Source organism: Drosophila ananassae, chromosome 3R (genome assembly GCF_017639315.1).
Source record: "Drosophila ananassae strain 14024-0371.13 chromosome 3R, ASM1763931v2, whole genome shotgun sequence".
In the NCBI taxonomy this organism is placed as follows: Eukaryota; Metazoa; Arthropoda; class Insecta; order Diptera; family Drosophilidae; genus Drosophila; species Drosophila ananassae.
In genome coordinates, this window is record NC_057930.1 from 18,262,445 (window position 1) to 18,284,299 (window position 21,855).

Consider the following 21,855-nt stretch of genomic DNA (forward strand, 5'->3'; position numbering starts at 1 on the left):
AACTTCTTAAATGGAGCTCGGCACTTAGCACAGGCCCCCTGCATTATCTTAATCATTGTCAAAAATCATCAGATTCTTGAGCGGAATACCTTAAACGACTCGTAGATTGATTCTCCATGATTCTGCATCAAAATCTAGAAACGAAATATTTTTGAGATTTTTTGTAAAATTTCCTGGGGGATCCCCTTCAAAATTGGAGAACCCGCATTGAAGGACATTTTGGCCCCCAGCGATGGCTATATCTTGGCCAATTTCCATCAGATTCTTGAGCGGAATACCTTAAACGGCTCGTAGATGGATTCTCCATGATTCTGCATCAAAATCTAGAAACGAAATATTTTTGAGATTTTTTGTAAAGTTTCCTGGGGGAAACCTTCTAAATCCTTCTAAATCTGAAAACCCGGCATGGAAGGGCAATATGGCCCCAAGTGATGGCTATATCTTGGCCAATTTCCATCAGATTCTATAGCGGAATACTTACTTCATAGTACTTAGCTACGTAGTTTATATTTTAATAAGAAACCTCATATTTAATGATGAAGTATAAAGTTTTCAATGTTGTTAGTATGTAATATTAAAATAAATTATTGGCAATTGAATACGAAAACTACAGTAAGTTAGCAACAGCTCTATTTTAAGGATATATATGTTTCATGTCAATATTCCACTCTAACCCTAAGCCGTCTACTTAAATACTTAAATGGACGCATTTTGGACGCCAAAGTGTTTAGTTGCTTGGCAAGAATACCGTCTATATGTACGATTTCCGGGTTCTGGAATACATTCGACACTCAGCCCTATCTCTGCACTTGCAGTTTGCGTGGGACTTTCGATTTCTATTTTTGAGCTTATCAAATTATTAAAAGGAGTATTCAATTGGTAGATTAAACCCAGTACAAATCCATAAAATTTATTCGCAAACTTCTGAATATGCAATCGGCTATTAAAATCATTTTGACTTATCTGGAGATAAGCACTGCAGATTCGTCAAAACAGAAGCACTCACGAAATGAGACTAATTTAGATACTCATTCAGATAATGGCTACAAGTGCTAAAAATTAAAATTTGTTATGAAGCAGCAGGTGTGACATGCTGTAGTAAACGTATTCCTAAGTTCTTCTTAGGTAATCGCTCAAATATACCAAATTGTTTTTTAATGCACTTGAGTTGTTCTAATCCCCGTGGGGTTCGAGTACTGATTACTTATCTGCAATCTGGGATACCCCACATGGGACCCCTCTATATAAGGACTGCATTAATATGAGAAAATCATTTGAAGACTGGACCGGAGGAGCTAAGGATCTACCATGAAATATCTGGGAGTCCTGTGTGTCACCTTGCTGGCACTGCAGGCCAAATCAGCGCAGGCTGCCTGTGGTTATGAGGTAAGAAAAAGCTAGCCCTGAAAATCCTTTCCGTAAGGACACATAACTATTTGAGTTTCTGCAAGAAAATGACAAAAGCTTTAAAAAACGTTGTGCATTATAAAAAACTACGCGTCTTTGGTTTTTAAAAAAATCGTGATTATGTGAATAGTGAGTGCAAGAACATTGATATAAATTATTGGCTTACAGTCATGCCACGAAACGAAGTCAAATATGGTCAACATCCATTTGGTCCCCCACTCCCACGACGATGTGGGCTGGCTGAAGACCGTGGATCAGTACTTCTATGGTCACAAGAACAACATCCAGCACGCCGGAGTCCAGTACATCATAGACACTGTGATTGCTGAGCTGATCAAGAACCCCGATCGCCGCTTCATCCAGGTGGAGACCTCCTTCTTCTCCAAGTGGTGGTCCGAGCAGTCAGAGACCGCCAAGGAGATCGTGAAAAAGCTGGTCAACGAGGGTCGCCTGCAGTTCACCAACGGAGCATGGAGCATGAACGACGAGGCTGCCGTGAACTACCAGAGTGTGATCGATCAGTTTTCTCTCGGCTTGAAGTGAGTTGAAAAGGACTATGTTCAAAAATAGTTTTTTGTAACAAAACTAATTTAAAATCAGATTTCTGGATGACACCTTCGGCACTTGCGGACGTCCTACTGTCGGCTGGCAGATCGATCCCTTCGGTCACTCCCGTGAACAGGCCTCGCTCTACGCCCAGATGGGCTACGATGGAGAGTTCTTCTCCCGCATGGACCACAATGACAAGGGCAGGCGAATGGCGGACTTGGCCTTGGAAATGGTTTGGGATGCCAGTGAGTCGCTGGATATCAAGCTCTTCACCGGACTTCTGTACACTTACTACTGGGACACCCCTGGATTCTGCTTTGATGTCCACTGCAGCGACGATCCAATTATTGATGGAAACAGCTACGATAACAATGTGAAATCGAGGGTGGATGATTTTATTGCCTACGCTGCTCAAGTAGCTGAAAAGTTCCGCACGAACCATATCATGATCCCTATGGGAGGCGACTTTCAGTACGAGGATGCTGAAGTGAATTTCAAAAACATGGACAAACTGGTCAAGTAAGAAAAATTATTTAATAAGTAAAAAAACTTACCGACCATTGGATAACGCCTTTTAGGTACATTAATGAACGCCAGTCAAGTGGTTCCAAGTACAACATCATCTACTCTACCCCGGCTTGCTACCTTCATTCGGTTCACCAGAGTGTCCAGTCCTACCCGAACAAGACCCAGGACTTCTTCCCCTACGGCAGTGACTCCAACAGCTTCTGGACCGGATACTTCAGCTCTCGGCCCACTCAGAAGCGCTTCGAGCGCGATGGCAACCACATCCTGCAGGTGGCCAAGGAACTCAGTGTCTTTGCTGATTTGAACAGCGAGGAGCAAAAGGAGAAACTCAACTACCTCCGCCAGATCATGGGAGTGATGCAGCACCACGACGCTATCACCGGTACCGAAAAGCAGGCCGTCTCTAACGACTACGATCGTCTTCTCTCCGATGGCATGGTGGGAGGAACCAACATCGCCCGCGATGCTCTGCGCAAGGTAACACCTCTGCCCACCGGAGAATTCGAGAGCTGCCTGAACCTCAACATCAGCGAGTGCGCCTTTACCAAGGACAACGCCGACAACCTGGCGGTGACCCTCTACAACCCACTGGCCCACACCACCAAGCAGTATGTACGCCTTCCCGTCAAGAACGAGAACTATCAGGTGACCGATGACAAGGGACGCGTGGTGGCCTCCGAGCTGGTGCCAGTCTCCCAGCAGATTATCGATCTGGAGTTCCGTGAAACCGACACTCAGTACGAGTTGGTCTTCAAGGCAACCGTCGACAAGATCGCCAACTACTATGTGAAGAAGGTTGAGAGCCAGAGTGCTGCCCAGCCCATCAAGGCCGTCAAATCAGTCAGCGGAGAGACCCGTGAGGATGGCGAGACTGTCGTGCAGACTTCGGTAAATATTATAATCTTACTCTTTTCAATAATAAAAATATCCTCATGAAACCATTCTATTTCTTAATTTTGTAGACAATCAAACTGACGATCGACAACAACTCTGGCCTTTTGAAAACTGTGGAAATGAACGGCATTTCTGAGAATATTGAACAGAGCTTTGGTGTTTACCGGACTTATGATTCCGGAGCATACCTCTTCCGCCAATACAACCAAGGAGATTTTGTAATCCAGGATGGTGGTGTTGAATTTACTGTTTACGAGGGTTCTCAGGTCAAGGAGATCCATCAAGTTTTCAATGAGTATGTCTCGCAGGTGATCCGCTTGTACGAGGACCGTAATACTGTTGAATTCGATTGGCAAGTCGGTCCCATTCCTCGCGAAGAGGAATTCGGAAACGAAGTTGTCATCGTCTTCAGCAGTGAAATTGAATCCAAGGGCGTATTCTACACCGACGCCAACGGCCGAGAGCTGCTCAAGCGTGAAAAGGACAAGCGTGAAGACTTCAACTCTGAGCTTGACAGACAGCCGACCGCTGGTAACTACTATCCAATCACTTCCCGTATTGCCCTGCAGGACAGCAAGAAGCGAATGGCTATCCTGAACGACCGCGCCCAAGGAGGATCCAGCATGAAGGACGGTCAGATCGAGCTCATGTTGCACCGACGACTTGTCCGCGACGATGGTTTGGGAGTGGACGAGGTCTTGAACGAGGAGAAGTACGGCCAGCCTCTGATTGCCCGCGGAAAGGTCTATCTCGTCCTCAACTCTGCCGAGGAATCTACCTCAGCTGAACGCGAGTGGGAGAAGGAACATCACCTGCCCCTCTGGAAATTCTTCAGCAAGAACTCTGGAAGCACCAGTTCCCCTGCCAAGTCGGTTCCTAGCTTCGATGACTTCCCCAAGTCCGTCCATCTGCTCACCCTGGAACCCTTCAATGATGGAGAAGTTCTCCTGCGTGTTGAAAACTTTATGGATCATACCGAAGGCAATGTGGTCAGCTTCAACATTCGTCCTCTCTTCGACTATCTGAATGGCGAGGAAATTCGTGAGACCACTCTGGACGGAAACCTGCCCCTGAGCGACATGAAGCGATTCAAGTTCCACGCCGAAGGCTCTGGAGTGAGGGGATCCGAGCCTGAGTACTACACCTCCGCCCACAAGCCTCTGGAAGTCACTGCTTCACAAGATCCTGCAGACTTTGCTGTCACCTTGAAACCAATGCAGATTCGTACTTTTATCGTTAAGACAAAGTAACTTACAAAATTGCAGCTAAGCAAGCAAATATAAAAATGTGAAATTTACCGAAAATAATACTTTTTTTGTTTTGATTTTCTTTAATATTTAAAAAAAATATTTGGTCAGTGTCATGTGGGCGGGAATATATTTTTATTTTATTATTTTAATTTCTGTAATTGTGTAGGTTTCTACGCCCTACTTTCTTTTGTTTTATTTATTAAAAACTCTGGCCTTTGACTTCTATCAGTAAAAGGCAGTGATATGAATATGAAACTTAGCGCGGTTTCTGTCTGATTATATGTAACCTATACTCTGAAGTAGCATGAATAATTTTTTTAAATGGATCAATGCACGCAGAATAAATTTTGAATGTATCCCAAACCCCCAGCAAGTTGCCGCAAAAATAAACTCAAATTAGACGGTGCTACTTGAGGTTTTATTGAGTTTTAATGAATTTTTAATAGGTTTTGAATAGATTACACGTCAGCTTGTCATAGTGAGCTAGAAAAATTCTTATCACATCCATTAACATGGATCCTATAAAGCAGCAGGTCTAATGCAAAAGAAGTTTAGTTTTTGCTTCCGATTACCGCACCTATGGCAGATCTATACGCTATTCTGCTGGCCGTCCTTTCGGTCTTATTACTACCTCACTCCCAAGCTATCTGTGGCTATGAGGTGAGAGAAATCCTTAAAAAATGTATGATTTTTTCTTATCATAACTAAGTATTTTATTTTTTTTTTAGTCATGCCCCGAAACGAAGGAAGACAAGATCAACATCAACTTGGTTCCCCATTCCCACAACGATGTCGGTTGGCTAAAGACTGTGGATCAATCCTACTACGGCTACAAGAACGCCATCCACCACGCTGCCGTCCAATACATACTGGACAACGTGGTGACTGAGCTTATCAAGGACCCCAAGCGGCGATTCATCCAGGTGGAGACCGCCTTCTTTGCGAAATGGTGGAAAGTGCAGTCGGAAACCATGCGCCAGGTGGTTAGGAAGCTGGTGAACGAGGGACGCTTCGAGTTCACGGGAGGAGCCTGGAGCATGAATGACGAAGCCTCGGTAAACTACCAGGAAGTGATTGACCAATTCACCGTTGGATTAAAGTGAGTCAAGCTGCAAACACTCCTCTTTTTACAAAAATTTACCATTTTGCTTGTTAGATTCCTAAACGAAACCTTTGGCGCCTGTGCTCGTCCTCGAGTTGGCTGGCAAATTGATACTTTTGGCCATTCCCGGGAACAAGCGGCCATATTTGCCCATATGGGCTTTGATGGCCAGTTCTTTTCGAGGATGGACCACAACGACAAGGACACGCGTCTGGAAAACCTTTCCATGGAGATGGTATGGGAGGCCAGCGAATCACTCAGCGGAGTGGAACTCTTCTCCGGTCTGCTTTACAACTTCTACTCCGACACTCCGGGCTTTTGCTTCGACGTACTCTGCGATGATGAACCGATCATCGATGGCAAGGGCCCCAGCAATAATGTTGAGTCTAGGGTTGATGAGTTCCTGGACTATGCTGAGGAAGTATCCAGCCACTTCATAACCAATCACATTATGATACCCATGGGTGGTGATTTCCAGTACGAAGATGCCAGAATGAACTACAAAAACATGGATAAACTCATTAGGTAAGTTAATGTAGGTAGGACTAGACTATTTTTTAACTTTTAATACTTTAAAATTTAAATAAATTAGATATATCAACGAACGGCAGACCAATGGATCAATATATAACATCTTCTACTCCACCCCGAGCTGTTACTTGAATTCTCTTCATAAAAGCCTGAAATCTTGGCCCAGTAAAACACAGGACTTTTTCCCATATGCTCACGGAAAAGGCAGCTTCTGGACAGGATACTTTACGTCTCGCCCAACCCAGAAGCGCTTTGTACGCGAAGGAAACCAATTTCTCCAGGTGGTCAAGCAACTGAGTCTGCTGGCGCATCTCTCCAGTGAAAAGCAGACCGAAGACCTGGACTATCTGAGGCATATAATGGGAGTGATGCAGCACCATGACGCCATCACGGGAACCGAGAGGCAGGCCGTCTCCGATGACTACGATCGCTTGACCTACGATGCTATTGTGGGAGCAGCCAACAATGCCCGCGATGCTCTCAGAATCCTTACCAACCAGCCCGATGGGGAGTTCGAGAGTTGCCTCAGGCTGAACATCAGCGAATGTGCCTTCACCAAGGATGGCGCTGACAATGTAATGGTGACCCTTTACAATCCCTTGGCCCATGTGTCCACTCAGTATATCCGCATTCCCGTCTTGAATGAAAACTACGAAGTGACTGACGAGAAAGGAAATCAGATTGCTTCAGAGATTCTACCAGTTCCCTGGGAGGTCCTGGCTTTGGAGCACCGACCCAATAACACCCAGCATGAGCTGGTCTTTAAAGCAACAGCCAACAAAGTAGCAAATTATTTTATTAAAAAGATTGAAAACTCAGAGGGAGCACAAAGCCCAGTAATTCAAAAGAGATCTCGTGATTCTGAATCCGAAGTTGTGGTAGAGAATTCGGTAAGTTGATAAACAACATAAGTTGATTTCTTATTGTTAGTTATTTTAATATACTTTTCTGCAGCTCGTCAAGCTAGTTATAGATAAACAATCAGGACTTCTGAAAAGCATAGAAATGAACGGGGTTTCCGAGGAAATTGTGCAGAATTTTGGAATCTACAAAACGAACTATTCCTGTGCCTACACATTCCGGCAGGAAGACGAGCTAATGTTACTCCACAACAGCATTGAATTCAATGTGTACGAAGGATCTCTGGTCAAGGAAGTGCATCAGCATGTGAACGAGTGGATATCACAGGTAATTCGTCTTTACGAAGGCGTCAACCGCGTGGAGTTTGAATGGATGGTCGGACCAATCCCCCTGGATGGCGATGTGGGCGGTGAAATAATTACCAACTTCCAGAGTGGGATTTCGTCAAAGGGCATATTTTACACCGATTCCAATGGCCGTGAGCTGATAAAGCGCGAAAAGGACAAGCGGGAGGACTTTGTTTCCGACTTGAGCGCTCAACCTATAGCCGGAAACTTCTATCCTGTCACCTCACGCATCGCTCTGCAGGATAATAGCCATCGGTTGGTCCTGCTGACTGATCGATCTCAGGCGGGAACGAGCTTAGCGGATGGCCAGCTGGAAATGATCCTTCATCGCCGCCTGCTCTTCAACGATGGCGGTGGGGTGGGTGAGCCTCTGAACGAGGAGCAATTCGGAAAGGGACTGATTGCCAGAGGAAAATTGTACCTTGTTCTGAACTCTGATGAAAATGAAGGCTCTAAGTCTGAACGGGTGATGGAGAAGGAGCTTTCACTTCCCTTCTGGAAGTTTTTCAGCTCATCTGGCAAAGATGCTAGGGCTTCTGTACAATCCATACCTGATTTCAATGATCTTCCGGAGTCAGTTCACCTGCTAACCCTGGAATCCTTCACCGAAAATGAAGTTTTGCTTCGCCTCGAAAACTATCTGGATGCAACTGAAGCCGGTTCGATTACCTTCAACATACGCCACATCTTCGACAGCCTCAATGGAGTGGAAATCCGAGAGACTACCTTGGATGGCAACTTGCCTCTCAGCGAAATGAAGCGTTTCAAATTCCAGGCCAGAAAATCCGGAAATCCACCTTCAGCTCTGGAATACACAACAGTCCAGTTCAAGCCCTTAGAGGCGAATAAGCTTGATGAAGCTTCAGAGTTTACTGTTTTATTGAATCCGATGCAAATACGAACATTTATTATTAAAACCATATAGATTTCTGTTAAGCATTTATTCAAATTTTAATAAAACTATTTTGCATAAAAGAAATTAACACATTCTTTTTATATTTATATAAAACGTGGGTCTGGAATTAATTAGTAACTAGAGGAACATGAAAATGTCCTATTGTAAATATTTTAAAATATCCAACGATAAGTTGAAGCTTTTGAAAACTTGGTAAAGCCGATTCTTATGTTTTTGCAAGAGTCTTAAATATGTTTACACACTATGTGTTACCAATTCACCTTTTTTTCTAATAAAAGTTAGTCATTCACCTTACTTTTTTTCAACTTTTGAATGAAACATGCACCGAATTCGTGTCCAGAAACTCTTGAACGAATGATTATTAGTTTGCACGGACATAACAACCAAAGGGCACTCATTTATAAACTAGATCAAAGGGTGGAGAACAAAAAAAATAATAGAGAAGATTAAAGAAACCGCTGTGGCTTGACATGGTTACTGCCAATCAATGAACTGGGAAAACAGAAATTATCTAGCACTTCTGCATGTGTAGCTTTCACTTTTTAGTGATAATAGCCGGTAATCCGCTGGGTGGGTTCGAAACTTTTTCATCTTCAAGTGGCTATTAATCAATTAAAACCCATTTAATCGATTACAATTGAGAATTTGATGATAAGAAGTGCACTACTATGCCAAATCCGAGATAATATTTACAGCAAGGTTGATTGCCATTCTAGTTTATGGTAAAGGCAACAATATTGCACTGCCTGTGGCACAAATAACGTCTATGTGGGTACCTTGGGGACCATTCACTAATCATTGGGTTACACTTAATCGGTTCTCTGGAGTGGAATAATTGAAAACAACTTCAAGTGCCGATTAGTTATCAAAAACCGCTTTAGACCTCTCCAAGGAACTTATAAAAGTGCAAATACTTCGAACAGCCAGTCAGTTCTAGTCCTGGAGTCAGCAGATCTCGCAGTCCGCAAAATGGCTCCTCTAAGGGATTTTATTATCCTCCTCATCGTTTGTGGCTCCTTCTTCACTCAAGGAGAAGCAGTTTGTGGCTATGAAGTGAGTAACATTTAAGAGATCCTTTGAACTTTAGATTTTATTTTTCCACATCTTAGTCCTGCCACGCAACCAAGCCAAATATGGTCAACATCCATTTGGTCCCCCACTCCCATGACGATGTGGGCTGGCTGAAGACCGTGGATCAGTACTTCTATGGACACAAGAACAATATCCAGCACGCCGGAGTCCAGTACATCATCGACACTGTGATTTCTGAGCTGATCAAGAACCCCGATCGCCGCTTCATCCAGGTGGAGACCTCCTTCTTCTCCAAGTGGTGGTCCGAGCAGTCGGAGACCGCCAAGGAGATCGTGAAAAAGCTGGTCAACGAAGGTCGCCTGCAGTTCACCAACGGAGCATGGAGCATGAACGACGAGGCTGCCGTGAACTACCAGAGTGTGATCGATCAGTTTTCGGTCGGATTGAAGTGAGTACTGATAAGTCTTAGTCATAACTAAGGGATTTTACATAATGTCTATTAAATAACAGATTCTTGGACGATACCTTCGGTGTCTGCGGACGTCCTAAGGTGGGTTGGCAAATCGATCCCTTCGGTCACTCCCGTGAACAGGCCTCGCTCTACGCCCAGATGGGCTACGATGCCGAGTTCTTCTCTCGCATGGACCACAATGACAAGGGCCGCCGTATGAATGATCGTGCTTTGGAAATGGTTTGGGATGCCAGTGAGTCGCTGGATATCAAGCTCTTTACCGGACTTCTGTACACTTTCTACTGGGACACCCCTGGATTCTGCTTTGATGTCCACTGCAGCGATGATCCAATCATTGATGGCGACAGCTACGACAACAACGTCCAATCCAGGGTGGATGCTTTTATCGCTTATGCAGCTGAGGTGGTGGAGAAGTTCCGCACAAACCATATCATGATTCCCATGGGCGGCGACTTCCATTACGAGGATGCTGAGGTTAACTTCAAGAACATGGATAAACTGATCAAGTGAGTTGATTTAAATTTTTAAAGAAATCTGTTTCAGATCCTAACGAAAATGTAACTTCAGGTATGTCAACGAGCGCCAATCCAGTGGTTCCAGATACAACATAATCTACTCCACTCCCGCTTGCTACCTTAACTCCGTGCACCAGAGCGTCCAGTCCTACCCGAACAAGACCCAGGACTTCTTCCCCTACGGCAGCAACACCAACAGCTTCTGGACAGGATACTTCAGCTCTCGGCCCACTCAGAAGCGCTTCGAGCGCGATGGCAACCACATCCTGCAGGTGGCCAAGGAACTCAGTGTCTTTGCTGATTTGAACAGCGAGGAGCAAAAGGAGAAACTCAACTACCTCCGCCAGATCATGGGAGTGATGCAGCACCACGACGCCATTACCGGGACCGAGAAGCAGGCCGTCTCTGACGACTACGATCGTCTTCTCTGCGACGCCATTGTGGGAGGTCACAGCGTGGCCCGCGATGCTCTGCGCAAGGTAACACCTCTGCCCACCGGAGAGTTCCAGAGTTGCCTGAACCTCAACATCAGCGAGTGCGCCTTCACCAAGGACAACGCCGACAACCTGGTGGTGACCCTCTACAACCCACTGGCCCACACCACCAAGCAGTATGTGCGCCTCCCCGTCAAGAACGAGAACTACCAGGTGACCGATGACAAGGGACGCGTGGTGGCCTCCGAGCTGGTGCCAGTCTCCCAGCAGATCATCGATCTGGAGTTCCGTGAAACCGACACTCAGTACGAGTTGGTCTTTAAGGCAACCGTCGACAAGATCGCCAACTACTACGTGAAGAAGGTTGAGAGCAGGAATGCTGCCCAGCCCATCAAGGCCGTCAAATCAGTCAGCGGAGAGACCCGTGAGGATGGCGAGACTGTCGTGCAGACTTCGGTAAATATTATTATTATCCTGATTACTTTGGAATTTAATTTATGATCTATTTTTGATTTCCATAGACTATCAAACTGACAATCGACAACAACTCTGGCCTTTTGAAAACTGTGGAAATGAACGGTGTTTCCGAGAACATTGAGCAGACCTTCGGTATTTACAAAACCTACGATTCCGGCGCATATTTGTTCCGTCAATATAACCAAGAAGGAGCTACTTTCCTGGATAGCGGTGTAGAATTCACTGTTTACGAGGGATCTCAGGTCAAGGAGATCCATCAGGTCTTCAACGAATACCTATCGCAGGTCATCCGCCTATATGAAGGCAAGAATACCGTCGAATTTGAATGGCTGGTCGGTCCCCTTCCTCGCGATGAAACCTATGGAACCGAAGTGATTACTGTGTTCAGCAGTGAAATCGAATCAAATGGCGTATTCTACACTGATGCCAACGGCCGAGAGCTCCTCAAGCGTAGGAAGGACCAGCGAGAAGACTTTACTTCCGAGCTGGCTGTGCAGCCGACCGCTGGAAACTACTACCCAATCACTTCCCGTATTGCCCTGCAGGACAGCAAGAAGCGATTAGCTATTCTGAATGACCGCGCCCAAGGAGGATCCAGCATGAAGGACGGCCAGATCGAGCTCATGTTGCACCGACGACTTGTCCGCGACGATGGTTTGGGAGTGGACGAGGTCTTGAACGAGGAGAAGTACGGCCAGCCTTTGATTGCCCGCGGAAAAGTCTTCCTCGTCCTCAACTCCGCCGAGGAATCCACCTCAGCTGAACGCGAGTGGGAGAAGGAACACCACCTGCCCCTCTATAAGTTCTTCAGCAAGAACTCTGGCAGCACCAGCTCCCCTGCCAAGTCGGTCCCCAGCTTCGAAGACTTCCCCAAGTCCGTCCATCTGCTCACCCTGGAGCCCTTCAATGATAAAGAGGTTCTCCTGCGTGTTGAGAACTTCATGGATCAGACCGAAGGCAGGGTAGTCAGCTTCAACATTCGTCCCCTCTTCGACTATCTGAACGGAGCTGAGATCCGTGAAACCACCTTGGACGGAAACCTGCCCCTGAGCGACATGAAGCGTTTGAAGTTCCACACCGAAGGGTCTGGAGTGAGAGGATCCGAGCCTGAGTACTACACCTCCGCCCACACGCCCCTGGAAGTGGATGCTTCTCACGAAGACTCCGACTTCGCTGTCACCTTGACCCCAATGCAAATTCGTACTTTTATTGTGAAGACGAACTAAACAGTAGCATTAAAATTATGTAAATTTATATAATTGGATACAAAAAATAATATATTTTCTTCCTACAAAAATATACTTGTTTTGTTTTTATCTAAACAAACTTGTTAGATTGATTTAAATTTCACTTAGATTAATATTTATAATATGCGAATTATTACTTTGGAAACTGGTACCATATAGGAACCAAATCGAAAGAACTTCTATTTTAAACTGTTCTGGGGTTCTCATAGCTAATTTTAGATCCTTGTCATATATTCTCATAGCAAAATCCTTGTCATATATTCTTTAAAGTATCTAATGAAGTCGAGATATAATAGAATAATTGTCGGGACATTATGGCTTATTTTTATCTTCATTAATCTTAAATTATTCGAAGACTTTAAATAAAAACCATGATCAAACCTGGTGCAAATTATTAAAAGGACAAGGAAATTTAAAATTTTATTTTATAAATTCAACGTATTATAGTTATTTCAGAATTCATAAATTAAAAATTTTAATAAAATATAAATCATAATTTATTACTTATTTGAGTGAAGTAGTGAAAATACATTTTTATGAAATTAAATAGTGTATAGATGTTTAAAGAATTAAACTTATCAAAGATACGTTACCCCATAAATATAATTAGTGTGTTATCAGTTTGATTTGGTTTTGGAAATAACTGACTTAAAAACTCGCAATCGGCAACTTTTACAACCAGTTAGTGATAAGGTTCTATCATCAAGGGGTCGACACCAGTAGCTCTTAATTATCTTGGAGTGGCACACTCAATTAAAATCCATTCAACGCGATTAAATATCCGCAATCGCTGATAAGCGCCAAACTTCCCAAATCTGAAATAATATGTACGGGATTAGTAAGCATTCTAGTTCAAGGAAATCTACACAATCCATAAACCTTGTGGGTATTTTCCTTGACAACCATTGGCTTATCTTGTTACACTTAATGGGTGCTATTAACAGGGCAAAATTCAAAATATTCTTGAGTAGAAAAATACCTCTTATTAAGTACATTTATAAGAACCCCCCATTGAGTAGCTTATAAAGGTAAGAAACTTGCTATGAAAATTTTAGTTCTTGATTGGGAGTCGACACTGCAGTTCTTCAAGATGGACATTCTTAGGTTTCTGGGAATCTTCCTGGTCCTTTGCGGATTGTACGCCACCCAAACCGAAGCGGTTTGTGGTTACGAGGTAAGTACATCTCGCTAACCAGTAGAATATCCACCAACAGGCTCTAACCATATCCTTTTAGTCATGCCACGAGACCAAGCCAAATATGATCAACATCCACTTGGTGCCCCACTCCCACGACGACGTCGGTTGGCAAAAAACCGTTGACCAGTACTTCTATGGGCACAGGAATAACATTCATCACGGCGGAGTTCAATACATTATTTCGACAGTGATTGAGGAACTGGTCAAGAATCCGGATCGTCGCTTCATTCAAGTGGAGATGTCCTTCTTTTCCATGTGGTGGGCCCAACAGTCGGAAGTCACCAAGAACATTGTGAAGAAACTGGTGGACGAGGGCCGCTTTCAGTTCACCAATGGAGCCTGGAGCATGAACGACGAGGCCAATGTGAACTATCAGAGTGTGATTGATCAGTTTACTCTGGGCTTGAAGTAAGTAATAGAGGGATATTACTCTAAGGATTAGCTTAAACCAAATTCAAATTAATTTCAGGTTCCTTGATGACAATTTCGGTGCCTGTGGCCGTCCCACCATTGGCTGGCAAGTCGATCCCTTTGGCCATTCCCGAGAACAGGCTTCCATCTTCGCCCAATTCGGCTACGACGGCGAGTTCTTCTCCCGCATGGACCACAACGACAAGGACCGGAGATTGCGGGACCTGGCCATGGAGATGATCTGGCATGCAAGCGAGTCCCTCAGCGACCTGAAGCTCTTCACCGGCCTGACCTACCGTCACTACTCCTCCCCCGACGGCTTCTGCTTCGATGTCAACTGTGGAGACGACCCGATCGTCGATGGCCAGAGCTACGACAACAACGTAAAGTCCCGCATCGACGACTTCCTCAGTTACGCCTCCACAGTGGCCGGTGCCTTCCGGTCCAACCACATCATGATTACAATGGGTGGCGACTTCCAGTATGAGGATGCCGCACATAATTTCAAGAACATGGACAAACTGGTCAAGTAAGTGTAATAATTAAATAAAAAATTTAAATTATATTAACAAAATCATTAAATTTCAGGTACATTAACGAACGCCAGTCCAGTGGCTCTCAATACAATATTGTCTACTCTACGCCTGCTTGCTACCTAAATGCTGTTCACAAAAGTGGCCTGTCCTTCCCGAACAAAACTTTGGACTTCTTCCCCTTTGCCAGTGATTCCAACAGCTTCTGGACTGGATACTTCTCAAGCCGAACCACCCAGAAACGCTTCGAGCGCGTGGGCAACCACATTCTGCAGGTCGCCAAGGAGCTTAGTGTGTTCGCGAATCTTCCAGCTGAGCAGCAGAAAGTGAACCTTAACAGGCTTCGCTCCATCATGGGAGTGATGCAGCATCACGACGCCATCACCGGAACAGAAAAGCAGGCCGTGTCCAACGACTACGATCGCTTGATGTACGACGGCATTTTGGGAGCCACCGAGACTTCCGCTTTTGCTCTGCAGAAGCTGACCAACTTGCCCAACGGAGAATTCCAGACCTGCCTGAACCTCAACATCAGCGAGTGCGCCTTCACCAAGGACAACGCCGATAACCTGGTAGTGACTCTTTACAACCCTCTGGCCCACACCACCAAGCAGTATGTGCGCCTTCCCGTCAAGAACGAGAACTATCAGGTGACCGATGACAAGGGTCGCGTGGTGGCCTCCGAGCTGGTGCCAGTCTCCCAGCAGATCATCGATCTGGAGTTCCGTGAAACCGACACTCAGTACGAGTTGGTCTTCAAGGCAACCGTCGACAAGATCGCCAACTACTATGTGAAGAAGGTTGAGGGCCAGAGTGCTGCCCAGCCCATCAAGGCCGTCAAATCAGTCAGCGGAGAGACCCGTGAGGATGGCGAGACTGTCGTGCAAACTTCGGTAAATATTATTATTATCCTGATTACTTTTCAATTTGATTTATATCCTTTTTCTGATTTCTTTAGACCATCAAACTCACGATCGACAACAAATCTGGCCTTTTGAAAACTGTGGAAATGAACGGCGTTTCTGAGAACATTGTGCAGAGCTACGGCGTTTACAGGACTTGGGACTCTGGTGCATATCTTTTCCGTCAATATCACCAAGGCGACTTTGTGATTCAGGATGGAGATGTCGAGTTTACTGTTTACGAAGGGGACTTGGTGAAGGAAGTACACCAGAAGTTTAGCGACTATGTCTCGCAAGTCATTCGCATCTACGAGGACAGGGAGACCATTGAGTTTGATTGGCAGGTCGGGCCCATTCCCCGGGAGACAGATTTCGGCAACGAAGTTGTCATCACCTTTACCAGTGAAATCGAATCCGAAGGTGTGGTCTTCACTGATGCCAACGGCCGTGAAATGATCAGACGTGAGAAGGACAAGCGTGAAGGATTCACTCCCGAGCTTGATAGACAGCCCACCGCTGGAAACTACTACCCAATCACTTCTCGCATTGCCCTTCAGGACAGCAAGAAGCGAATGGCCGTCCTGAATGACCGAGCCCAGGGAGGAACCAGCATGCAAGATGGTCAAATAGAACTCATGCTGCACCGCCGCCTGGTTCGGGATGACAACAAGGGAGTGGGAGAGGTCTTGAACGAAGAGAAGTACGGCCAGCCTTTGATTGCCAGAGGAAAGGTCCACTTGGTACTCAGCCCCGCCGATGAGTCCACCTCAGCGGAACGCCACTGGGTGAAGGAGCACCACCTGCCCCTGTGGGCGTTCTTTAGCAAGAACGCTGGAAGCACCAGCTCTCCTGCCAAATCGCTTCCCAGCTTCGATGACTTCCCCAATTCCGTCCACCTGCTCACCCTGGAACCTTTTAACGACGATGAGGTTCTCCTGCGATTGGAGAACTACCTGGATCACACGGAAGGCAAAGTTGTTAGTTTGAACATTCGTCCGCTCTTCGATTATCTGAACGGTGTAGAGATTCGGGAAACTACCCTGGATGGAAACCTGCCCCTGAGCCAAATGAAAAGATTCAAGTTCCACGCTGAGGGTTCCGGACCTATTGCCTCAGAGCCTGAATACTACACCGCTTCCCATACTCCATTAGCAGCCGATTACTCGCAGGAGGCATCCGACTTCGTCGTCACCCTGAAGCCCATGCAGATTCGTACTTTCATCGTTAAATTCAAATAAATCATAAAATAAAAAATTTAGCAGCTTAATTTTGCTGAAAAAATTAATAAAATACTAACGAATAAAAACATGTTGATTTTTATTATAAATGGTACAATATGGTTTCAATAAATGTTAAACATGTTTATGTTTATGAACTTTTACTCTTCTAATAAAATTTTTTTGAAGGCTATTAAGAAATATAAAACCATTTTCAACAAATACTCTATTTGGTTTTCTAAACATTTTCCTTTTGCCCTTCATGACATAATACCAATTACGGATATTTTAATAAGTATATTTCCCAAGTGGTTTGCAGTCTACGTGATCCACTTTTATTATGATTCACACGACAGTACTGAAGCTAATAGCTTGTGATATTATTCTGCATGTGTGGCTTTCACTTTTAGATTAAAAAGATTTCACAGTCCATTGACGGGTTCGAACCCATAAAAGTTTCCTTATCTATGAGTGGGAAGTAATCAATTAAAATCCATTTAAATCGATTAGAATCAAGGGTTTTTTATGATAAGAAATGCAATGCGACCCTGTTTAATTGGCGTATTAGCTCATTAAGCTAAAAAATAATACTAGAGCGCTGCATGTGGCAGAAATAAAACTCAAGGGTAAGTACCCTAGGGGACCATTTTCCTATCTTTGGGTTCCTCTTAATGGGCTCTCCTACTTCGCCCAATTCAAAACATTTTCAAGTGCAGATTAGCTATCAGATATCGGAAAGAACCCCCCATTAAGGAACTTATAAAAGTAAGAATGATTTGCGAATGAAGTCAGTATTTTCCGTGAAAACGATAGATCGAGAACTCCGAACAATGGCGAAGGTGAAAGCCTTCGGTATCCTGCTAGTCCTTTGTGGCTTTTACATCAGCCAAAGTGAATCTGTTTGCGGCTATGAGTCCTGCCCGGCAACCAAGCCTGGCATGATCAACATCCACATGGTGCCCCACTCCCACGATGACTTGGGATGGCTGAAGACAGTCGACCAATACTACTACGGCAGTAGGCAGGGCATCCAACACTCCGGAGCCAAATACATCTTCGAAAGTGTGGTGACTGAGCTCAGCAAGGACTCGCGCCGACGTTTCATCCAGGTGGAGACAGGATTCTTTGCCAAGTGGTGGCAGGATCAGTCAGAAATCACCAAGCATATAGTCAAGAAACTTGTCAACGAAGGCCGCATGGAGTTTACCGGCGGCGGCTGGAGCATGAACGATGAGGCTGCCGTGAACTACCAGAGTGTGATTGACCAGTTCACCGTAGGCTTGAAGTAAGTATGGAAGGACATAGCCTGCAAGTGCTGATTCTTGATATTTTTAAGGTTCCTGAATGAGAACTTTGGTGAATGTGGTCGCCCTCGCATCGGTTGGCAGATCGATGCTTTTGGCCACTCGCGTGAACAGGCCTCGATGTTCGCCCAAATGGGCTTCGACGGCCAGTTCTTTGCCCGCATGGATATGACTGACAAAAACAAGCGAGTGGATAACCTGGGCCTGGAGATGATCTGGGATGCCAGCGAGACCCTGAAGGAAATGGATTTCTTTACTGGAATGCTCTACCAACACTACTCTGCCCCATCGGGCTTCTGCTTCGACACCCGCTGTGGCGATGAGCCCATTATCGATGGAGACAGCTACGATAACAATGTGAAGTCCCGAGTGGACGAGTTCATCAACTACGCCGCCAATCTTGCCCAGAAGTACCGTTCCACCCACATTATGGTGCCCATGGGTGATGACTTCCACTACGAGAACGCCATCGTGAACTACGAGAACATGGACAAGCTGATCAAGTAAGTTGGATGAAGTACTTAAAATATTTTTTGGTTAAATATGGTCCCTCCAGGTATGTCAACGAACGCCAGGCAAGTGGTTCCAAGTACAACCTCATCTACTCTACTGCGGGCTGTTACCTGAACTCTCTGCATCAGAGCCTTCAGAGCTTCCCAAATAAGACACAGGACTTCCTGCCTCACTCCCACGAGGCGAAGAGTTTCTGGACAGGATTCTTCACTTCCAGGCCCACCGCCAAGCGATTTGAACGCGATGGCAACCACATCCTTCAAGTAGCCAAACAACTGAGTGTGCTGGCCAACCTCTCCAGTGAGAAGCAGGCCAAGGACCTCGACTATCTGCGCCAGATAATGGGAATAATGCAGCATCACGATGCCATCACTGGAACTGAGAAGCAGGAAGTGTCCAACGACTACGATCGTCTGATGTACGATGCCATTCTCGGTGGTGCCGATACCGCTCGAGATGCTCTGCGTGTTCTGACCAACCAGCCCAATGGAGAGTTCCAGAGCTGCCTGAGACTGAACATCAGCGAGTGCGCCTTCACCAAGGACAATGCCGATAACTTCGTGGTGACCTTGTACAATCCTCTGGCTCACACTGCCACCCAATATGTGCGAGTGCCTGTGAAGAATCAGAACTATGAGGTGACCGACGCCAAGGGTCGCGTTGTGCCCTCGGAGATTGTTCCCGTGCCTTGGCAAGTCCTGGCCCTGGAGTTCCGCAGCAACGAGACCCAGCACGAGCTGGTCTTCAAGGCAACTGCTAACAAGATCGCCAGCTACAACATTAAGAAGGTCGATAAAGAAGAGAGCTCTGACGTAATTCCTCAAAATAACAAATCCCGACAGGACACTTCCACCCACGATGATGGGGAGACTGTAGTGCAGACTTCGGTGAGTCCCTTAATCTTTCCAAAGTATTATTGTTATTTAACTAACACCCTCTTTCATTAGCAAATCAAACTGGTGATTGATAACCAAACCGGTCGCTTGAAGACCGTTGAAATGAACGGACTGTCGGAGAAGGTTGAACAGTCTTTTGGAATGTACAAGACTGCCCGATCATGCCACTACATTTTCCGTCAGGATGAGGATTTGCAAATTGTTGACGATGCCTACGAGTTCTCAGTATACGAGGGTGATTTGGTCAAGGAAGTCCACCAACAGGTCAACGAGTGGATCTCGCAAGTAATCCGCATCTATGAGGGCGGAGATCATGTCGAGTTCGAATGGCTCGTGGGTCCCATTCCTGTGGATGACAACCTGGGCAAGGAGATAGTGACCATTTTCCAGAGCGACATCTCCAACAACGGAGTTTTCTACACTGACTCCAACGGCCGAGAAATGCTTCGTCGTGAGAAGGACTGGCGCGAGGACTTCACCCCAGATTTGAGTGAGCAGCCTGTGAGCGGAAACTACTACCCGGTCACCTCTCGCATCGCCCTGCAAGACAATAGCCGGCGGATGACCCTCCTGAACGATAGGTCTCAGGGAGGTACCAGCCTGCAGAACGGTCGCCTGGAGATGATGTTGCATCGTCGCCACCTGTTCAGAGATGGCTCCGGTGCCGATGAAGCCATTAACGAGCAGCAGTACGGAAAGGGTCTGATCGCTCGCGGAAAACTCTATCTGTCCCTGAGTGCCGTGGAGGATGAGCCTACTGCACTGGAGCGCATTGCCGAGAAAAAGATTCACCTGCCCTTCTGGAAGTTCTTCAGCAAGGAGAGCGTAAAGGAGGTGAAGCAGTCGCTGCCGGACTTCAATGATTTCCCCGAGTCAGTGCATCTGCTCACCCTGGAGCCCTTCTCCAAGGATGAGATTCTCTTCCGGGTTGAGAACTTTTTGGATCAGACTGAGGGCAGCGTGATTAGTTTCAACATTCGTTCCATTTTCGATTTGCTTGGTGGTCAGTCTATTCGCGAAACCACCTTGGATGGCAACATGGCCCTCAGCGACATGAAGCGTCTTAAGTTCCACCACGATGGTGCCGGTCCCAGTCACTCCACTCCCGAGTACTTCACCAGCCTGCACAAGCCCCTGGAAGCGGAAAAGTCGCAGGAGGACGGCGACTTCAGTGTCACCTTGAAGCCCATGCAAATTCGAACATTCATCATCAAGAAGGAGCTCTCTTAAGCAGGACGTCATGCTATTATTAGATGTATTACAAAATATTCTGTATGTAGCAGTGTTAGGATAAAGCTGCTCAAATAAACGATCCGAAATGATAATTACGAGCTGGAAATGTCGATTCGAGATTATCAGCCGGCTTTTTATATTTCCCGCTTACAATGCAGATACATTTGCTGTATTGGCTTCCAGCCGCAGAACCACCCGTCGCCCACAAACCACATCCTCCCAGACAACACCTCAAATCCTCTGGCCTGAGTCGACATAAGTCCTTTGGTTATTTGGTGAACCCATCGCTCCGGCAGCCACATCCTCCGCCCCGTCGTTTGCATTTTTGTTGTGAGCTTTCGGGGCGCTGTGTGCAATGCTATAATATATATAGTATATGTACGAGTATAAATGATATCTGTGTGCGATAGCTTGTTGTTGCTGCCCTAATGCTGCTAATGTCTGGCACTCGAAAAAAGATTTTCGCCCAATGCCCGATGCTGGGTAGCTACCCAGCCCCCTGCCCGGCCTGGCCACCGGCCCACTAAATACTTTTGTGCCAACACCAAACAGGAGCCGGAGGACTTTGGTCCTGGGCTTTTATTATTAAGTTCGCCACGGGAGACTTTAATCTTCAGCCTCCTGGTTGGGACAGCCGACTCACACCCTCAGTTCTCTGCTCCGATTCACTTCACTGCGATGCAAAACAATGAACTGCTGAATTCATGCCATATGTGTGTGTATGTGTCCTGGGTCCTGGATCCTGGGAGATGGGAAAAATTATTTAATATTACCCGTCTTAGGCGATGAGGCGAGCCCGGTTGAGGCGTGGCTTGGTCTTAATCCTACGGCGAGCATTAGACATGGAATTTAATTTAGTTCCAGCTGCTGCCTGGAACGGCAGGACTTAGCACAGTATGTCCTGGCATATGTGTGCCAAGTGGCAAGCCGGCAAGCCTCATGCCGACTTTTGGCAGAGTTGGCGCTTTTAATTCAAATGAAACCCATACAAGACCACTCACCCACCGGCTGTTTACTCCGAGCCGTTCAGCCGAGAAGATAATCCAACTTTGATTAAGCAATTTCAGCAACGGACCCCATAATGAG

The 21,855-nt window shown here is 46.0% G+C and overlaps 5 protein-coding genes across 5 annotated transcripts; all 5 read left to right on the plus strand.

Annotated features, from left to right (window-relative positions):
* The first annotated feature begins 1,287 nt into the window (after nt 1–1,287).
* On the plus strand, nt 1,288–4,682 carry LOC6497179 (lysosomal alpha-mannosidase). The gene is made up of 5 exons (XM_001962571.4): nt 1,288–1,386; nt 1,576–1,946; nt 2,008–2,475; nt 2,535–3,372; nt 3,447–4,682. The coding sequence occupies exons 1-5, from the start codon at nt 1,309–1,311 to the stop codon at nt 4,626–4,628; spliced, it is 2,937 nt and encodes a 978-aa protein (XP_001962607.1). The 5' UTR covers nt 1,288–1,308; the 3' UTR covers nt 4,629–4,682.
* A 503-nt stretch (nt 4,683–5,185) lies between these two features.
* On the plus strand, nt 5,186–8,424 carry LOC6497180 (lysosomal alpha-mannosidase). The gene is made up of 5 exons (XM_001962570.4): nt 5,186–5,288; nt 5,357–5,727; nt 5,785–6,255; nt 6,323–7,151; nt 7,216–8,424. The coding sequence occupies exons 1-5, from the start codon at nt 5,208–5,210 to the stop codon at nt 8,392–8,394; spliced, it is 2,931 nt and encodes a 976-aa protein (XP_001962606.1). The 5' UTR covers nt 5,186–5,207; the 3' UTR covers nt 8,395–8,424.
* An 880-nt stretch (nt 8,425–9,304) lies between these two features.
* LOC6497181 (lysosomal alpha-mannosidase) lies at nt 9,305–12,614 on the plus strand. The gene is made up of 5 exons (XM_001962569.4): nt 9,305–9,438; nt 9,495–9,865; nt 9,928–10,395; nt 10,457–11,294; nt 11,360–12,614. The coding sequence occupies exons 1-5, from the start codon at nt 9,355–9,357 to the stop codon at nt 12,539–12,541; spliced, it is 2,943 nt and encodes a 980-aa protein (XP_001962605.1). The 5' UTR covers nt 9,305–9,354; the 3' UTR covers nt 12,542–12,614.
* Nucleotides 12,615–13,601: 987 nt separating this feature from the next.
* LOC6497182 (lysosomal alpha-mannosidase) lies at nt 13,602–16,987 on the plus strand. Its single transcript, XM_001962568.4, has 5 exons — nt 13,602–13,736; nt 13,798–14,168; nt 14,230–14,700; nt 14,760–15,597; nt 15,663–16,987. Exons 1-5 carry the CDS (start codon nt 13,605–13,607, stop codon nt 16,842–16,844), a joined length of 2,994 nt encoding a protein of 997 aa, XP_001962604.2. The 5' UTR covers nt 13,602–13,604; the 3' UTR covers nt 16,845–16,987.
* A 612-nt stretch (nt 16,988–17,599) lies between these two features.
* LOC6497183 (lysosomal alpha-mannosidase) lies at nt 17,600–20,861 on the plus strand. Its single transcript, XM_001962567.4, has 4 exons — nt 17,600–18,108; nt 18,160–18,630; nt 18,684–19,527; nt 19,588–20,861. Exons 1-4 carry the CDS (start codon nt 17,606–17,608, stop codon nt 20,764–20,766), a joined length of 2,997 nt encoding a protein of 998 aa, XP_001962603.2. The 5' UTR covers nt 17,600–17,605; the 3' UTR covers nt 20,767–20,861.
* The last annotated feature ends 994 nt before the right edge of the window (nt 20,862–21,855 follow it).

Bases quoted from the DNA above. Each gene is read 5' to 3' on its own strand.
- LOC6497181 (XM_001962569.4), top strand. From the start codon at position 9,355: ATGGCTCCTCTAAGGGATTTTATTATCCTCCTCATCGTTTGTGGCTCC. The intron at 9,866-9,927 runs GTGAGTACTGAT...ATTAAATAACAG, and splicing joins CAGTTTTCGGTCGGATTGAA to ATTCTTGGACGATACCTTCG. The intron at 11,295-11,359 runs GTAAATATTATT...TGATTTCCATAG, and splicing joins AGACTGTCGTGCAGACTTCG to ACTATCAAACTGACAATCGA.
- LOC6497180 (XM_001962570.4), top strand. From the start codon at position 5,208: ATGGCAGATCTATACGCTATTCTGCTGGCCGTCCTTTCGGTCTTATTA. The intron at 5,289-5,356 runs GTGAGAGAAATC...TTTTTTTTTTAG, and splicing joins AAGCTATCTGTGGCTATGAG to TCATGCCCCGAAACGAAGGA. The intron at 5,728-5,784 runs GTGAGTCAAGCT...TTTGCTTGTTAG, and splicing joins CAATTCACCGTTGGATTAAA to ATTCCTAAACGAAACCTTTG.
- LOC6497179 (XM_001962571.4), top strand. From the start codon at position 1,309: ATGAAATATCTGGGAGTCCTGTGTGTCACCTTGCTGGCACTGCAGGCC. The intron at 1,947-2,007 runs GTGAGTTGAAAA...ATTTAAAATCAG, and splicing joins CAGTTTTCTCTCGGCTTGAA to ATTTCTGGATGACACCTTCG. The intron at 3,373-3,446 runs GTAAATATTATA...TTAATTTTGTAG, and splicing joins AGACTGTCGTGCAGACTTCG to ACAATCAAACTGACGATCGA.
- LOC6497182 (XM_001962568.4), top strand. From the start codon at position 13,605: ATGAAAATTTTAGTTCTTGATTGGGAGTCGACACTGCAGTTCTTCAAG. The intron at 13,737-13,797 runs GTAAGTACATCT...ATATCCTTTTAG, and splicing joins AAGCGGTTTGTGGTTACGAG to TCATGCCACGAGACCAAGCC. The intron at 14,701-14,759 runs GTAAGTGTAATA...ATTAAATTTCAG, and splicing joins AACATGGACAAACTGGTCAA to GTACATTAACGAACGCCAGT.
- LOC6497183 (XM_001962567.4), top strand. From the start codon at position 17,606: ATGAAGTCAGTATTTTCCGTGAAAACGATAGATCGAGAACTCCGAACA. The intron at 18,109-18,159 runs GTAAGTATGGAA...GATATTTTTAAG, and splicing joins CAGTTCACCGTAGGCTTGAA to GTTCCTGAATGAGAACTTTG. The intron at 18,631-18,683 runs GTAAGTTGGATG...TGGTCCCTCCAG, and splicing joins AACATGGACAAGCTGATCAA to GTATGTCAACGAACGCCAGG.